The following is a 14,460-nucleotide window of genomic DNA, read 5'->3' as shown; positions in this document are numbered from 1 at the left end:
CCCCCCCCCCCTATTTCCGGCTATTGCTATTACTCACTCTTACTATTACTTATAAAACGAGTAAGATACAAGTCACGAACCGATGGAATCCGTTAATGACTCCGTAGATGCCTGTGTCGATAGGGCCGATACTTGGTCGACATCGCACTTAGCGATTGTGCCGTATAAATTGCTGCGTCCTCATTCATTTCCAATTTCGCAATTTTGAGAAGATACAGCATACAACCTACCTTGTGATGCCGATGCTTGGCCTAGCCTGCGCCCTGCCGCGGTGTCCTGACTACCTGACCCTACCGTGAGAGTATGTGTGGTGTGAGGAGAGGGGATTGACCACAAGACCGTTTAAAAACTAACGAGGATAGCACGCTGCGGCAAAAACCACCAACTTGCATGCATAAGCCCTCCTCGTGTGAACTTTCCATTGGTATTCGTATTCGTCACGGCCCGTGGATGACATTCCAGGCCACAAAAATGACCTGATTACGGGTCAAGCCCGGAAAGGTTGACCCTACAAGTCACCGCGCCAGAACGATGCCGCGCAGTGCCAAAGCAATGAATGGTACCGTAGCATTCCTCTGCATCTTGCACATCAAATGACGTCTGGGCGGGCTGTGTCAGAACGACCCGTGACCTCCCAGACTGAGTCAAATAGTCAATGTTCGCACAGCGCATACAAGTGACTTGTTTCAGTAGGCTTTTTAGCGGGGAATGACGCATTTTGTTTCAAATGAAGCAAAAACGGTGATTTGAATAAGATTCATAACAAGCTTACCAAATAACAACTTTCGGTCATTATGGTTCATGCAAGGTCAATTACTCCACTCGACAACGAGGTCCCGAGCATCACTTGCTTCACTTGAGCCCGATATGCCACCTGTCAGGAGCACACTGTTGATGTTTCGTTTGCATACTGTCGTCTTCCCGACCTTTCCACTGTTGCTGGTTACACCCACGTAACCTGGCATGACCCGGGACTACCTTGCGATGTGAAAACGCTGGTTTGATACAGTGAGTGATAAGGATGTCTGTAATACTATATGGAGATCGTAGTCGTTGCATTGCGCCACATGAGGTCATGCGAGTTAACTGATCTGGCTTGACCTTTACGAAGTCAGAGGGTAATAGACAGTCCAATTATACAGAGTATATCCTGCTGTTAAAAGTTTGGCCACACCCATAATAATAAACAAAGCCTGCATTACTCACTCGAAACAGATAGGAAAATGGCCGATACAGCTATACAGATACAGATACGAACCGTGCAACACAACGATAATGACCTCAGGTCTGCCGTGACGTGACAAGACACCAGATCCTGCTCAGTCATATAATGTGAGAAATACAATGCTGCTCGCATGGCTAGGGTAGCGGCGCCGCGCTAGAGAACGCCTTTTTTGTCCTGCATCGAATGAAGACTGGAGAGAGTGAGTCTGTTTAGGCTCCAGTAGATGGGTAATTGAGATCACCAAGTATGTCCACAGACAGTACAACTTATGAACAAAGGCTTCCACCCCAGCCAGTGCAAGCCCGTCCCAATGTATGAACCATTCCTGTCCCATGTGTACTGCACATGACGAATTGGTCATTTTGCCCATCACTTGGTCTAAAATAATCCCACAAAGACCTGTTCCGCTTATTGTCAAATTCTTCTGGAGACCACAGAACCAGAGCACAGAGCCCAGAGCCACGGCAGAACAGAACACAGAGGCACACCAGTCTGAAGCGTCACGAAGGCCAACACGCTACACCCGAAACTCTGCCCGACGGAAAAGCAAGCATTAACTTTCCGTGCAATGTTCTATTCACCCAGACAGTGGACTTCCTGGTTTTCGGCCGGATTGTTGAGGTTATCTGTCCGGGTGCAGGAAATATTCAGAAAAAACTAAGGAGGGCCAAATCGGCTCACCGCATGACAACAGGGTTAGACTTGAAGGCCAGCGCTTGCAATGGATGTAAACCGCTGACATGTTCGGAGTCAGTGGTACAGTAATCCAATCTGACTTGGGGCAAGCAGCTCTGTCAGGGTAGCCATTTGACGAGCACAGTCAAGAGTTACTTCTTGGTGGGGCACGCTCGACTGCGACAAACGTGGGTCCAGTGGCAGGCTAGCTAATCAGCATTTTTCCACGGCCGTTCGGTCTGGCAGACCGCAAAGGCTAGATCTTTTTGTCTTGAGGATTTACACGCTTCATTTCATGCCTCCGCTTACACGAAAAGTTGTAAAAGGCAGAGCTGAATGCGCAGTCATGCGCCTGGAAGCACAATGATGCAACTAGCAGTTACATATTGAGTTTGTGTTGGGGTTTCTAAAACAGACTTTGCCACGACCGATGACAGGCGCCGCCAGCTGGAACTCGGCTTCTGTACGCTCGGCACCCACTACCGCACCAAGGACTAGGGTTAGCGCTGCCTGCCCAGGTGCAAGAGGTGAAGCCGAGCTACCGGTTTTTTCTCCAACTAGACGGAGTCGCCTGCGTGTTTTGCCAGAGGCAACCTTAGCTGCCGTTGGGTAAGGCACCTGGCGCTCTGAAATCTCCTCAACTTTATCTTAATTAAGCCTCGCCGTGGATTTCAAGGCCTGGGAATGGCGGAAAAGAGCGCGGGGACTCGCTGGAGGGCTGCAGGCTTTTAAAGACAAATACAACTCTTCGCACAGCCTACACCAGTCACGTGCAGCATGTGCAAATAGCAGCTAAATATGTTAGTCGTTTCGTACGATACAGAGAGCCGTTAGATGCTTCACTGACATTTAGCCGGCATTGACCGGGCTGCTCAGCGGCACACCCATCGACCGGAGGGGCAGATTTACCCCCTGCTTATCTAAAAAACGCCTTGGCCGAATTTAAAAATTCAAACCGAAATTGAAAGCACAGTGACGTGCAGTCTCAGACCACATAACAAACCTCAGTGTGTGTGTATTAAGGACACAGTTCAAGGTCAAGTGCTGAAAATGTTTCTTTGAGGTATCCGACCGCTCCGACGACGAAGCTTATTTACAAGCATATCTCATAGTGTGAAATCATTGTGCCCTGATCAAGTATGCCACATAGGAAGGTATGCAATGTTACGCGTGCCGTACCAGGCCTAGAGCTAAGGTCACATTCCACCCAAAAGAGAACTGAAACCTCGGTGTGTATGTCTACTTTGGTCTATTTGTTTCTATCGTATCTAAACCATCTCAACGCAACGTGGGAGAGTTTGGCCGCAGTTAGGGGTATTAGACACGGCAGCAAGAACGGTCAATTGTTCATAGACCGTCTAAGGTCAAGTTCAAATGGATGACGCCAGTGGCGAATAAGAGGTTGGGACGAATTTTGCGTTGTTTTCGACTGTTCAGTCCTGCCATCAGCGCCACCTGATGCCGGTTAACGCCGCCGCCAGTCACGTGGTCGTCGGTTTGCGTGTGAAAGTGATAAACGGCTTCCGCTGCCCCACCACTGCGCCGCTGTTGGAATTCTGAGTCCCACTGCTGCGGGCCGGGTACCTGGGCACGGGCAACATGCCCTGTGATGTATTTCAAGCTATAACTCAGTCATTGTTACAGAAAGTTGCTTGAAATTTGATGCAGGCACCCCTGATGGTAGTACCTGAGACACTTTTTCAAAGTCTTTTTATATCAGATCGTGTAGAGATACATCAGGATATCTTTTTATTTTGTTTTTATAATTGCGAGTACGAGACCAAAAATGTTGAGTGCACTTTGAATAAATGTTTGTGTTATTTCACGTGCTAATACTTAAACGTGCAAGAGAGACTTAACACAAAGCCAAGGCATACGTATAAATGACTAATTGGTTCACATTTGCTGTTTGTAGGTGTAAAATATGTTATTTCGCGCCGACTGTATGTCAGTTTGTCTTCAGCTGTGTCCTTCTGTCAGAATATCGGCAAGCATGAAGTCTCTCTGACGACACTTACGCTCGATCTATTCTAGTCCCATAGTTGTTTCTGACATAGGACGTGGAACGCATCAGTTGATAGCTGATGACAATTTCGCAGCGATATCTTAACGTGCTTTTGAATTTTGACAAATAGTGGGCAGGAACAGTTTTGGCCCCCCCCCCCCCCCCCCTCCCCATCGTAGTACTTCAACGCCCGGAGGGAGAGCCGTGGCTGCGCTAGAAGTGTTTGCTGAACCAAAGATTGTTAGGTGTTCGTGTCTGGGCCTTCTCTCGTGGTGCTGTAGCACATTTATCCGTGCGCTTGATAAGTTTATTTACATTTACTTATAACTGCTGGCGCGCTTTAAAATATTAAAACTGCTCTGGGCAACACAATTTCCCTACTTAGTGAATGTGCGGCTTCATCTGTCACTGGTTGATTTTGTCATCGTACCTTGCAAGCATTGATTGATAGCCAAGTGACGGCCGTTATGTCTGAAGATTGTGCTATGGAACGCCACATATGAGCGACTTGGCAATTGCATTTTTCTTGGCCTTGATCGGCGCATGGACAATGAACTGGCAAAACTAAAATGGCGTTATTATGATGTCATGCATTCCAGGGTGACCATGAAATACTCTCCCGCATTTACCCTCCCACGTGTTTGCAGCCTTTAAGCCTATGAACCAGAGCGTTTTAAGCTTCAAAAAGGGTGCGTCCATGAGCTGCATCCAAAGGTCTTCAACATGGGTATTTTATTTCAAACCCTCATATAAGTGTGAAACAATCCCTTTAACCGCAGTAGGCCAATCATTTGGGATAAACAGGATTATGGTTCTGGGATAAGCAGGTCTTCGCACCTACAATTAGGTTGTCAGCATAAGGAACTAGTCAGCAATTGATGGCACAAGACATCCTGGCCGAAATGGTGCTTTAGCACAACTGAATAGGAAACTATAACCCCCTGTCAGCATAAGGAACTAGTCAGCAATTGATGGCACAAGACATCCTGGCCGAAATGGTGCTTTAGCACAACTGAATAGGAAACTATACCCCCTGTCAGCATAAGGAACTAGTCAGCAATTGATGGCACAAGACATCCTGGCCGAAATGGTACTTTAGCACAACTGAATAGGAAACTATAACCCCTAACATCTACCACCATGTAGTTCCTTCCTCCCAAACATCACTCCTACGTCGCCCCCTGGTCGCACCAGCTCGGGGGGCGCACTCCAGTGACGTCAGCACGCTCGCACCCACTCGTGCCGAGGGAAGCGAACCCTCGGCGCCTGGAGGGCGTGTCACTCGAGCAGCGTGTCGGAGCGCCGGCCGAGAGGCTCTCAGACGGCTCAGCAGGCACGGCTGGGCGCGCCGATCCACGCCGCACTTAGTGAGGCGGGCGCGGCCAATATCCAGCGCGCGCCGCGTCAACCCCATCCTGCTCAGCGCCGTCAAGTTTGCATCGCTGGCCCGCTAGGTGGATCAGGGCGTGGTCGCTCCCCGCCTGTCCATTGTCTGACGCGGGATTGGCGATTACGATCAGAACTCGTCTCAGCGAGGCGGCCGATATTAAGGACACGCGGTAGTGGGGGGCGTGGGCACTTCTGCGTTTGAAGATAAGCGAGTAATGGCCGGATTTCAATATCCATACGTTTTTTGCAGATTTAGCAAGGCTTCTGCACGCGATGTGCTTTAATAGAACGTGGACAGGCACTTTTTCAGTTTTGTGGTCAAGCAGTTTAAAATTTGAAGGTTCGTAGAGTCTTTTGACTGATCGGGGCCTCCTGGCTAAGTTTTCTGCAGCATTCAGTTTCCTCTTCATCATAGCTTAATCACAAACAGGTGTGAGGGGTGACACTTCTCTTTGCAACTGTTAACCACACACAAAGAATCATGCACGCCGCGATAATCTGTTGCACGTCATTACAAATGCGTTTCCATGCCCATCGCAAGCAGCATGTCTGAAATGTGTGAACGTTTCAGGCAAGATGCTGAAGGTGGATAAAGGCTACCCAAAAAGCACATTCAAAGATAGATTTGCATCATCCTTCAAGAATCAAGGCCGAGAACACTGAACACGTGATGACTCAGTGCCACTGTACCGACAGCTCACACCAAGCCACTACAGGCAGTACTGGTGATGTCCACGGCCGGCGACACCCATGTTTGGCTGCGTGGGACGGAAGCGGGGTAACCATGGGTGCCCTAGGTCAGCCCGGTACTCGGAGTCCTTCAGCGTGACCTCCCAAATGGTTGTCTAATCTATGGCCAGAGGCGCATAACATTTAAAAGGGGGCGGGGCGCAGCAACTCGGGCACCAGGTTGGGCAAAGCCGTCTCAAAGTTCTGACGATTTGATACTGGCTCTTCGGGCGTTAGCTGGGAAAAATATAAAAAACTATGACTACCGGCCCTCCAACTTGGGAGGACTTCCACTTCTGCCGTTTATCGTTCTGTTGATCCGCTCAGCTGTCATGACATTCAAATGACGGTGCAAACAGAGTCGATGTGGCCATGGAGTGTTCCGATATTGGTAGGTGCACTGCAATATGCAGAGGCGAGCATACGCTTCCATAGGTCGGTGCACATCCGGCTATAATGGAGCGCAAACAAGTGAAGAGAATTCAGACAAATCCGAAAGTTCAATCGGCATTCTGAATCATCGCCACAGCGTCATAAGACTGGCGTGGCTGTGTCTCGTCCAGTAACTAAATACAAAATGAAGAAATTGGGCGACAGTGATGACAAGGCTTGCTTGAGCACCGCTGGAATCGGAGCGGTGGTTTGGTGACCTTGAGGGTCTAGGTTCAGGCTCGCCAGTCGAGTCGTAAACTTTGTACATCTGAAAAACCTTTAGTTCAAATACCTGCGACAGCCTTTTGGCATCACAGGCCTGCAAGGCAGCTGTTTCATACGTTACGGTACGCATACAAATTATTCTTGGCAGTCCACCGGAACCGAGCTACCTGCCGGGAAGCTATTTGTCGCTACAAGCTACCAGGCATGAATCTACCAAACTGCTTATCACTTGTCACCTTCCAGGAAGCTGTTTGTCGATCGGAAAGCTACCTTCCCGGCCGGATGATTAGCAAGAGCGTCTACATTGTGATCCACACATTCATTTCACCCATTCTGGGTTCGGGTCGCATTGGGCGCCCGCTCTTTGTCCCTGACTGGGGCAGCCTGCCTACCTAGCCTGCGGCTGGTGTCAGCGGTCTCTCTAAAGGTCAGGCGAGATCAGAGAGCAGGATGGGTCGTGTGGGCATTTCGACACGTTTAACTTTCGACACAGCATTCTGAGTTGACTGCGCGATCCCATTCCACAATTCCATGACTCCGCCACCCGACGGTGGGGTCAGGGCTCATGAAACCAGGACTTCTCGCGTGGGCACTAATCTTAAAAATGATTCTATTCTTAGGCCTTGAATTAAGTTTTAAATATGAATTGTTTTTAATTTTTGCCCGTTTGCAAAATCTTAAGTTATTATTTCGAAGAACTAATAAAGTATGGTGCCAATTGCTCATATTGCAGGAGCCTGGCCCAAAATGTGTGTGGGGCGGGGCACAGTTGCACATTGGGGCCACAGCCACCGCAAAGAGATTTAACATTCCATCTCCGCGCAACAACTGCCAAGACGGGTGGGGAAAGCGTTGAACAGCCGAAAAGGCAATAATACGCTCTGATGTTTGCATTACGATGAGCTGCTTATTGAAAGGATCTGCGCATAGAGCGTTCCGTTCGGCGTTGTAACAGTCGCGTTCAATATGTTAAGCGTGCGATTTTTGCACCCTTCACTCGCCTTACCAGAATGCGCGTGCATGCGATTCGGCAAGTTGGGGCTCTGAGGTTGTGGGGGACGAATCCCACGTTCCGAATTATGGGGGATTCGTGCCTACGAGCAATGCGAAACTTTCTCGATGCTAGAGAATGCTGTTTCACAAGAAAATGCCTTAAATGTTGCTTCAGCGCCGGCGGCCAACAAACTTCTCCATCTCTGGGTTGGCGATCGTATGGTGCTGCTCTCCGATGATGCATTTCGAATTCGAGCAGCTAACATTGGCCGAGCTCTTTTTAAAGATTTAGTCCAAAAAGCTGACCTCCTCGCCCAATCGTGAAATTCCAGGTTAACGGCATAATCTTGTAGCGACAGTACTCGCCATAATGCCCGGCAGGCTTTTGACAGGCTCCCATGCTAAAGGCGTCCTGGATGTGCCTTAGTGAGCGTAAACAAACGGCCTCCTTCTGACGATGTGAGGCAGCCTTCGCTGCCGAGATGCCTGCAGTGCCCATCACGTTCCCTTTGATGATGCAGCCGGATGCGTGCAAGTGGGTATGATGGGTCCCTGGGCCCAGTGGTACTGGAACACAAATCGATTTCTGACTTGAGCGGTAATTGCACAGGTGCAAATCGCACCCGAACTTTTTATTACAAAAGGACCTGAAGGACCTGAGGAAAAGGGTGAAAACGGGCCCGCTGAGAGCTTATGAATGCAACATTCCGCAAGACATCCATATCTCCCCGCGGATAACGACACCGGATTTGACATCCGCCGGGAGGCGTCGCGCATTTGTATTTGCATCTGTCCCCCAAGTATTTGCCTCACTTGGGGAAGAGAAGTGTTTAATTCCGATATCAACCTAATTTTTGCCAGTTGAAAGCGGAGTTGATTCCCGCAGAATCGACCCCATGCACGCTTTCCTCTGAAAAGGAATCGTTGAGTCAACGAAAACGTCAATGATTCGACCCAAATGGGAATGCAGGTATTGGCACATACTCGAAGCTTGCTTAAATTGACTGCAGACACATATGCCCATACCAGCAGAATGCGTACCCTGTTTACTTTTTGAACTCAATAGAAAATGTTTCCTTCCATGCTGCTATCGACCCAATGTGCTTCATAGACACAAATATGCTGAATTAATGCGGGGATTGAGATATATCTCGTTGAGTCGCAACCAAAGTCGATTCGGTGTTGTGTTGCACTGCTCGGGGTCAGAGTTGGAATCACTCTCGTGCGATGAGTCAGAGGCAAAATCGATTCCGCTGAAGCGAAATCAGCACAAGTTGTTCCACACGTCGCCATAAACTTTTCAAGCGTTAAAATCGCGTTGTAAATGTTCGTGCAGAACATTTACATACCGCGTGCTCGCGCCGTGCATGAGCGAGTCTTCCGTCGCGCCGAGTTTCTGACGGATCTGAGCGAGCCTCCTCGCATCGGTTCGCCACCGTCCGCCAGGAAAGCGACCGCCGCGCGTGACGGCGCGTCCCGCCTCCATCAGCCCGCGCGATCAGGCCGTGCGCAAAACCGCCAATTTTCCGGCCGGTAATCCGCGGGCAGTTGCGATGAGCGCGCGCGGCGTTGAGCTCGGCCCCACCGGTAAACAACAATGGCCGGCGGGCTTACGGGCAGCGCACCAACGTCCGCGGAAAAACGCGCGCCGGGAAGCGGATTTCCGCCCAAATTGCCGACAGGTCCCAGAGAGTCCGGCCCAGACCGGCGGCGAAAACACGCGGCGGCGGGCGAACGGGGCCAGTCGCAGCGCTAAGCCTCCGCACCAGCTTGACCTCGCGCAAATACTCCGGAACAGCCTGCCGGGACATGAAACGCACATGGTGTGAGAAACTGTGCCGCTTGAAACATTCCACGAATCTCCACAGGCCTTCTGTCGCCTTTGAGGCATCGGTTAGGCCTTTCGAATTTGCATCAGCACAAGCTTGCGCGGTTCAGCTTGCGAGTAAATGAGTTGGTGAGCACCCTTCAACTTGCGGATAGCTCAGCCTTTTTCCGTGCATAGCCTCCAAACCCATACGTATTTCACGCGTAACTTCTGAACAGATTGACGGCCCTGAGCTGTAGTAGATTTACTTGCTTCATAGATTGCTTTGAGTAGTCATGCTGGCCAGCGTCTTTCTCGCATAGAAGTGCACGAGTCCAATAGCAACGAAATTACAATGTCTGGCTCTACTCATTCACCCTACAGCGTCGGCATGGCACAGCTCTTCCAATAGATCATCAAACGGCAGTGATATGGTCATAATTCAGTCGTAATACGGTCAAATATGGTCGCAGCATGGCCCATGGTGTTAGAGCTGAGTGTGAACGACCGGATAACGGGACCGAGGCGACGTTTTCATGATGTAATGTCCACGAGGATTCTCTCAAATGAGCAGGCGATGGTGAGGTTGAATTGCCTTTTCCGGTGTATTCGATCACCTCCCACATATCACCCCAAAACTTACAAAGGCATATCAATATACAAAAGCACTTGTGCATGTCGCCCGAATAAAATCAAACATGCGTACAAAAGTCAAGTGCGTGACAAGACCGGTCAAGAGCGCTCCAAAATTATTTCACACTGACACACTACTGCCACAACATATTCGTGGCATTGTAAACGGGAACACCCGCCACACAACGGGTCGGCGGCGGCGGCGGCGGCGTCGGCGTGCCCGGTGGGAGCGGGGGGCAGCCGGCGGCGGATCGGCGGGCCCGGCTAGCTGGGCCGGCCCGGCTCCGGCCGACTGGAGATGTGGTGCGCCTTGCTCAGGTGCACGCTGAGCGCGCGCACCGACATGAAGCTGAAGCCGCACTCGCTGCACTCGGGCCGGCCTGCGGAACACCACAGTCAGGCTCCGTCTCGCTGGTCCCCATCATGCGTGCGTCCTCCGCTGGCATGACAACCGAGGCAGCAGAGCGTCGGACGTGACTGACTGCTCATCAGCATTCAGAGTGCCATCTTTCTGGTGATCAGCATTCAGTGTGCCATGTTTCTAGTGATCAGTATTCAGTGCGCCATGTTTCTAGTGATCAGCATTCAGTGCGCCATGCTTCTAGTGATCAGCATTCAGTGTGCTATGTTTCTAATATTCAGCATTCAGTGTGCCATCTTCCTCAAAACCCGCAAGCGAAAGGAGAACATCAGCTAAGCACACACGGTGGCGTTCTCGTATCTTGCACAAGCTGCTGCTCATTTCGGGAAGAATACAGAATTTTCATCCGCGCTTTCCAGACGGTGGGACATTACGGGTGTCTACGCGACAGCGGCAAACAAACAGGCCTGGTAGTCTTCACCCTCCATCGCTCTTCAAGCAAAGGCAATAAGGTGACCGGACGGCAGCGGGGCCCACCCTTTTCTCACGAGCAATCGTCCCTGCAAAAACCCATTCGCCGCGCCCGGCCGCTGAGCCTCGTTTGCATAGGCATCCGGCCAACTTCATCGCCCAGTTCCGCACAAAGCCGACGATAACACCACGCCACCCACCGCGCCGGGGCGAGACGGACCAAACGCACGCGCGGCGCGTCTGGTGCAGATTCCGGCGTCGACTGTCGGGAAAGTTGCCCGGTGAATGTTACAGACCGCTCCGGGTCAACCGGGCACGCAGCGCGGCCTCCGGCGGAGGCGACAAGTTGGGCGGCGCCGGGTCACGTGCCACCGCCGCGTGCCGCCGCCACGACGGCGTGATGCGTGGCGGACGGCTGCCGGCGACGCCGAGCTGGCCATGCCCTCGCGCCGTCCACACACCGGCGCGTGATTAAAGGCCACATCGGCTGGATAAACAGGCGTCGCCGCGGACGTGACAGGTCGCGGACGGCGACGTATTGAAGGTCGATCGACGGGCCGCGTAAAAACGCAGGCGTACGCCGCCGCCGCGCGCCGGACGGCGGCCGTCGCAGTGCAAGCGCGGCGACGGAGAAACGGAACAACGGGCGGGGTGGTGTCGCCGCTGTCGATAGCGCCACTCGCTGCAGCTGCGTTTTCCATTCTTTGAGTGCGTTCCGAGGACAGCTGGGGGCCGCGAAATCTTGGGAGGCGAATGAGTTATGACGAAGAAGATTTCTAAACGAGAAAAAGAAGAGATGAATATCGGGCAAGGAAATGCAAGGAGACAGAAAGAAAGGATGAGAGGAGATGAAGACCGAGAAAGAACAGGACAGCAGAAGGGCGCGGCGTAAGATGAGAATGGCAGCACTTTTCGGACGCGGCGGCTGCTGGGGTCGCCTTCCTGAGATGTGAGGGGAATGGAGGGAGGCGAGCGAGGACCCCAGCAAGGAAATTATACAAACCAAAAAAAGCATCCAGGAGAAATGCAATCCACGGGAAACTGGGGTTTCTCCGGACCGGTCAGCCAGCGCGCCTCTGCGAGTCGACGACCGCCGCCGGCCGGGCCGTCCATTACCGTCATGGGAGCCGGCCGGGGGCGGCCGGTGGGGGCGGAGGTCGGCCCGGCGGCGGCGGCCGGCCCGACGCCGGCCAGCGCCAGCGTCACCGGCCGCGCGCGTCCGTGACGGATGGAGAGCGATGAGCGCGTGCGTCTGAGCCGGCTGAGAGGCGGCCGGCTGGCAGCGGGCCGGCCGGCCGGACACCGAGCCCGGCCGGGCCCGGCCTCGCTCGGTGCTCGTCGGCGCCGACCGGGGCGACTCGGATCGCTCCTCTGGCGCCAGGACGCGTCACGCTGTCGTGCGGGACTGCCCTCGCGAGACGCAGAGCAGCGACGGAGGCGAGCGGGCGGGCGCGGAGACGGGCGCCGCGCTCAATTTGGAGCAGCCGGCCGCGTCTACCCGGCAGCCATTTCATTAGCATGCAAACGACACGACACGCAGAGCGCCGTGACGGCCAGGTGGCGCGGAGTGGCCGCCGCCGTCATCAGACGACTCCGCCCCGCCGCGCCCGCCCCGTCCGCCCACGCCCAGCGGAAGTGCGCGCGGGTCCTCAGCGGCATCACGCACCGGCGCCGCACGCGCGCGCGGCGTCCGATGCGGTGGCCTGGTCAGCGGCGGCCGCGCGGCATCCCCGTACGTACCCACGTGACTGCGGCGGATGTGCAGCTGCACCGCCTCCAGCTTGCTGAAGCGCTGGCCGCACTTGGAGCACACCAGCGCCGACCGGCTGACGTGGCGCGTGCCGAAGTGCTTCTTCAGCATGTCCAACGATGTCGACTGTGGGGGGAGAAGACGTTGGCGGCGATGGCAGGGGCTCGGATGGGTGATGAGCGACGGCACCACGTACAAACTCGGATCAGCGTGGTGATTAGTCCCACAGTTCACGTTCTCATGAGAGTGGGACAAATTTTGTTACAGGTCAGGAGTCCAGGACACAGTTATCCAGTTTGATGCAATTGTGGTCGCACGTCGCTGCAATGAACAGTGGGTCTTACGTCAGCAGTACATAACAGCATTACGTGCCTGCAGCTACCAAAGGATAGTTCATTAATACTTCAAGGAACTACTCGCTGAAGCTTACCCCGGCATTAAGGTCTCTGATCTCTTCACTAACAGACAAACGGGCCGGGCGGAGTTCAGCGTCTCGTATCCTCATCCCATTACAAGGATACTGGCGGCTTCAGCCCGCCCGTCTTAGAGCGCCCCGGTCAATTGTGCCACATGGTGAGAGCCGCCCGCCCCCCCCCCCCCCCCATCAACTGGTATGTGGGCAACCTCCCCGCCGCCGTTCCTTTCGCCCGGCCAGGGACAGGTTAGGTCAGCGATAATTCTGCTACCCCAGTTCCATTATCTTCCACAACTTAAGACCCTCCTGGAAGAGAAAAGGGCCATGGTGTGGGGGTGACACCAGTCCTGGGCTTATTGCGAAAATCTCGAACCCAGAACAAATTACGGAGCAGAAAACGATCTGCAGCACTCAAACATGTCGCATTTCGATGTTTGTAGGGAAACGTCAAATACGTTCACGGAAGCACGGCATGTGCAGCATAGACGCTGTAGCATAAGACGCGAGAGCGTGCATCCACCCAGACATCAGTTAGCGAATTCCAAGACCGCAAAGAATAGCCAGCCCGCAAACAAATCCAAGGTGGCCATCGGAACGCGCTGAGTGGGTTGCGGGGAAGGGCTACGGCGGGGTGCATTAAATAGTGACAATGATCCGTGCATGATACGACATCCACACCGCATGTTTGACATCCGGACTATAGGTCAAAAGATTCTCATCGCCGACAGACGGCATCAGATATATGGCCAGCACGCACGCGATCTGATCTCCAGCTACCGGCCTAGCCGTTGACTGGCCCGTGAAAACCTAGCTACGTGGTAAAAGAATCGCAGCTGTCCAACAACGCATGCCTCGCGTCACGGAAAGCAGAACGCGCCGGCGGAGCGGTCCCAGACACAAACACAGCGGTGTAACGATCACTTGACCGTGAAAACCCGCAAATTGGGGCTACGACAGCCATTGCGGCGAATAAATCCAGTGGACGCGATGACCGTTTATGGTCTGAAAACGTCATAAAAGTGGAAATGACCCCCGCCCCCGCCATCTTAGGAATGTTTCCAGGACACAAACGTATTTCACGTGACACCTGATTTGACCGACTCCCCATGAAGCGCCTGCTTGGAATGGAAGATTTCATCAAGGATCAGCGATTTGTAGCCAAACGAAAAATACTGGGAAGTGTTTAAGTGATAGCCGAAAACATTGCTCGCGGCAGTCACATTTGCCCAGTAAGGCCAGATCGCTCGAGCCGTTTAAAGAAAGAGAATTGTGGCTTGGCATGCAACCATGCATGCCAAGAGACGCTCTGCTTTCATTCGAGGTCGCATATGTTCCTGTGGTCGATTATCA

The 14,460-nt window shown here is 52.9% G+C and overlaps 1 protein-coding gene across 1 annotated transcript; it reads right to left on the bottom strand.

The window, feature by feature from the left end:
- Positions 1–9,933: 9,933 nt before the first annotated feature.
- On the bottom strand, positions 9,934–12,818 carry LOC119101519 (zinc finger protein 568). The gene is made up of 2 exons (XM_037224868.1): positions 12,686–12,818; positions 9,934–10,493 (listed from the first exon to the last, which is right to left on the bottom strand). The coding sequence occupies exons 1-2, from the start codon at positions 12,804–12,806 to the stop codon at positions 10,378–10,380; spliced, it is 237 nt and encodes a 78-aa protein (XP_037080763.1). The 5' UTR covers positions 12,807–12,818; the 3' UTR covers positions 9,934–10,377.
- Positions 12,819–14,460: the final 1,642 nt, after the last annotated feature.

Source organism: Pollicipes pollicipes, unplaced genomic scaffold, assembly GCF_011947565.3.
Source record: "Pollicipes pollicipes isolate AB1234 unplaced genomic scaffold, Ppol_2.1 Scaffold_4881;HRSCAF=5763_pilon_pilon_pilon, whole genome shotgun sequence".
In the NCBI taxonomy this organism is placed as follows: domain Eukaryota; kingdom Metazoa; phylum Arthropoda; class Thecostraca; order Pollicipedomorpha; family Pollicipedidae; genus Pollicipes; species Pollicipes pollicipes.
Note: the sequence above shows the minus strand (reverse complement) of the source record. Positions and strands in the feature narration are given on the sequence as shown.

Bases quoted from the DNA above. Each gene is read 5' to 3' on its own strand.
- LOC119101519 (XM_037224868.1), bottom strand. From the start codon at position 12,806: ATGCTGAAGAAGCACTTCGGCACGCGCCACGTCAGCCGGTCGGCGCTG. The intron at 10,494-12,685 runs GTACGTACGGGG...GGTGTTCCGCAG, and splicing joins CATCCGCCGCAGTCACGTGG to GCCGGCCCGAGTGCAGCGAG.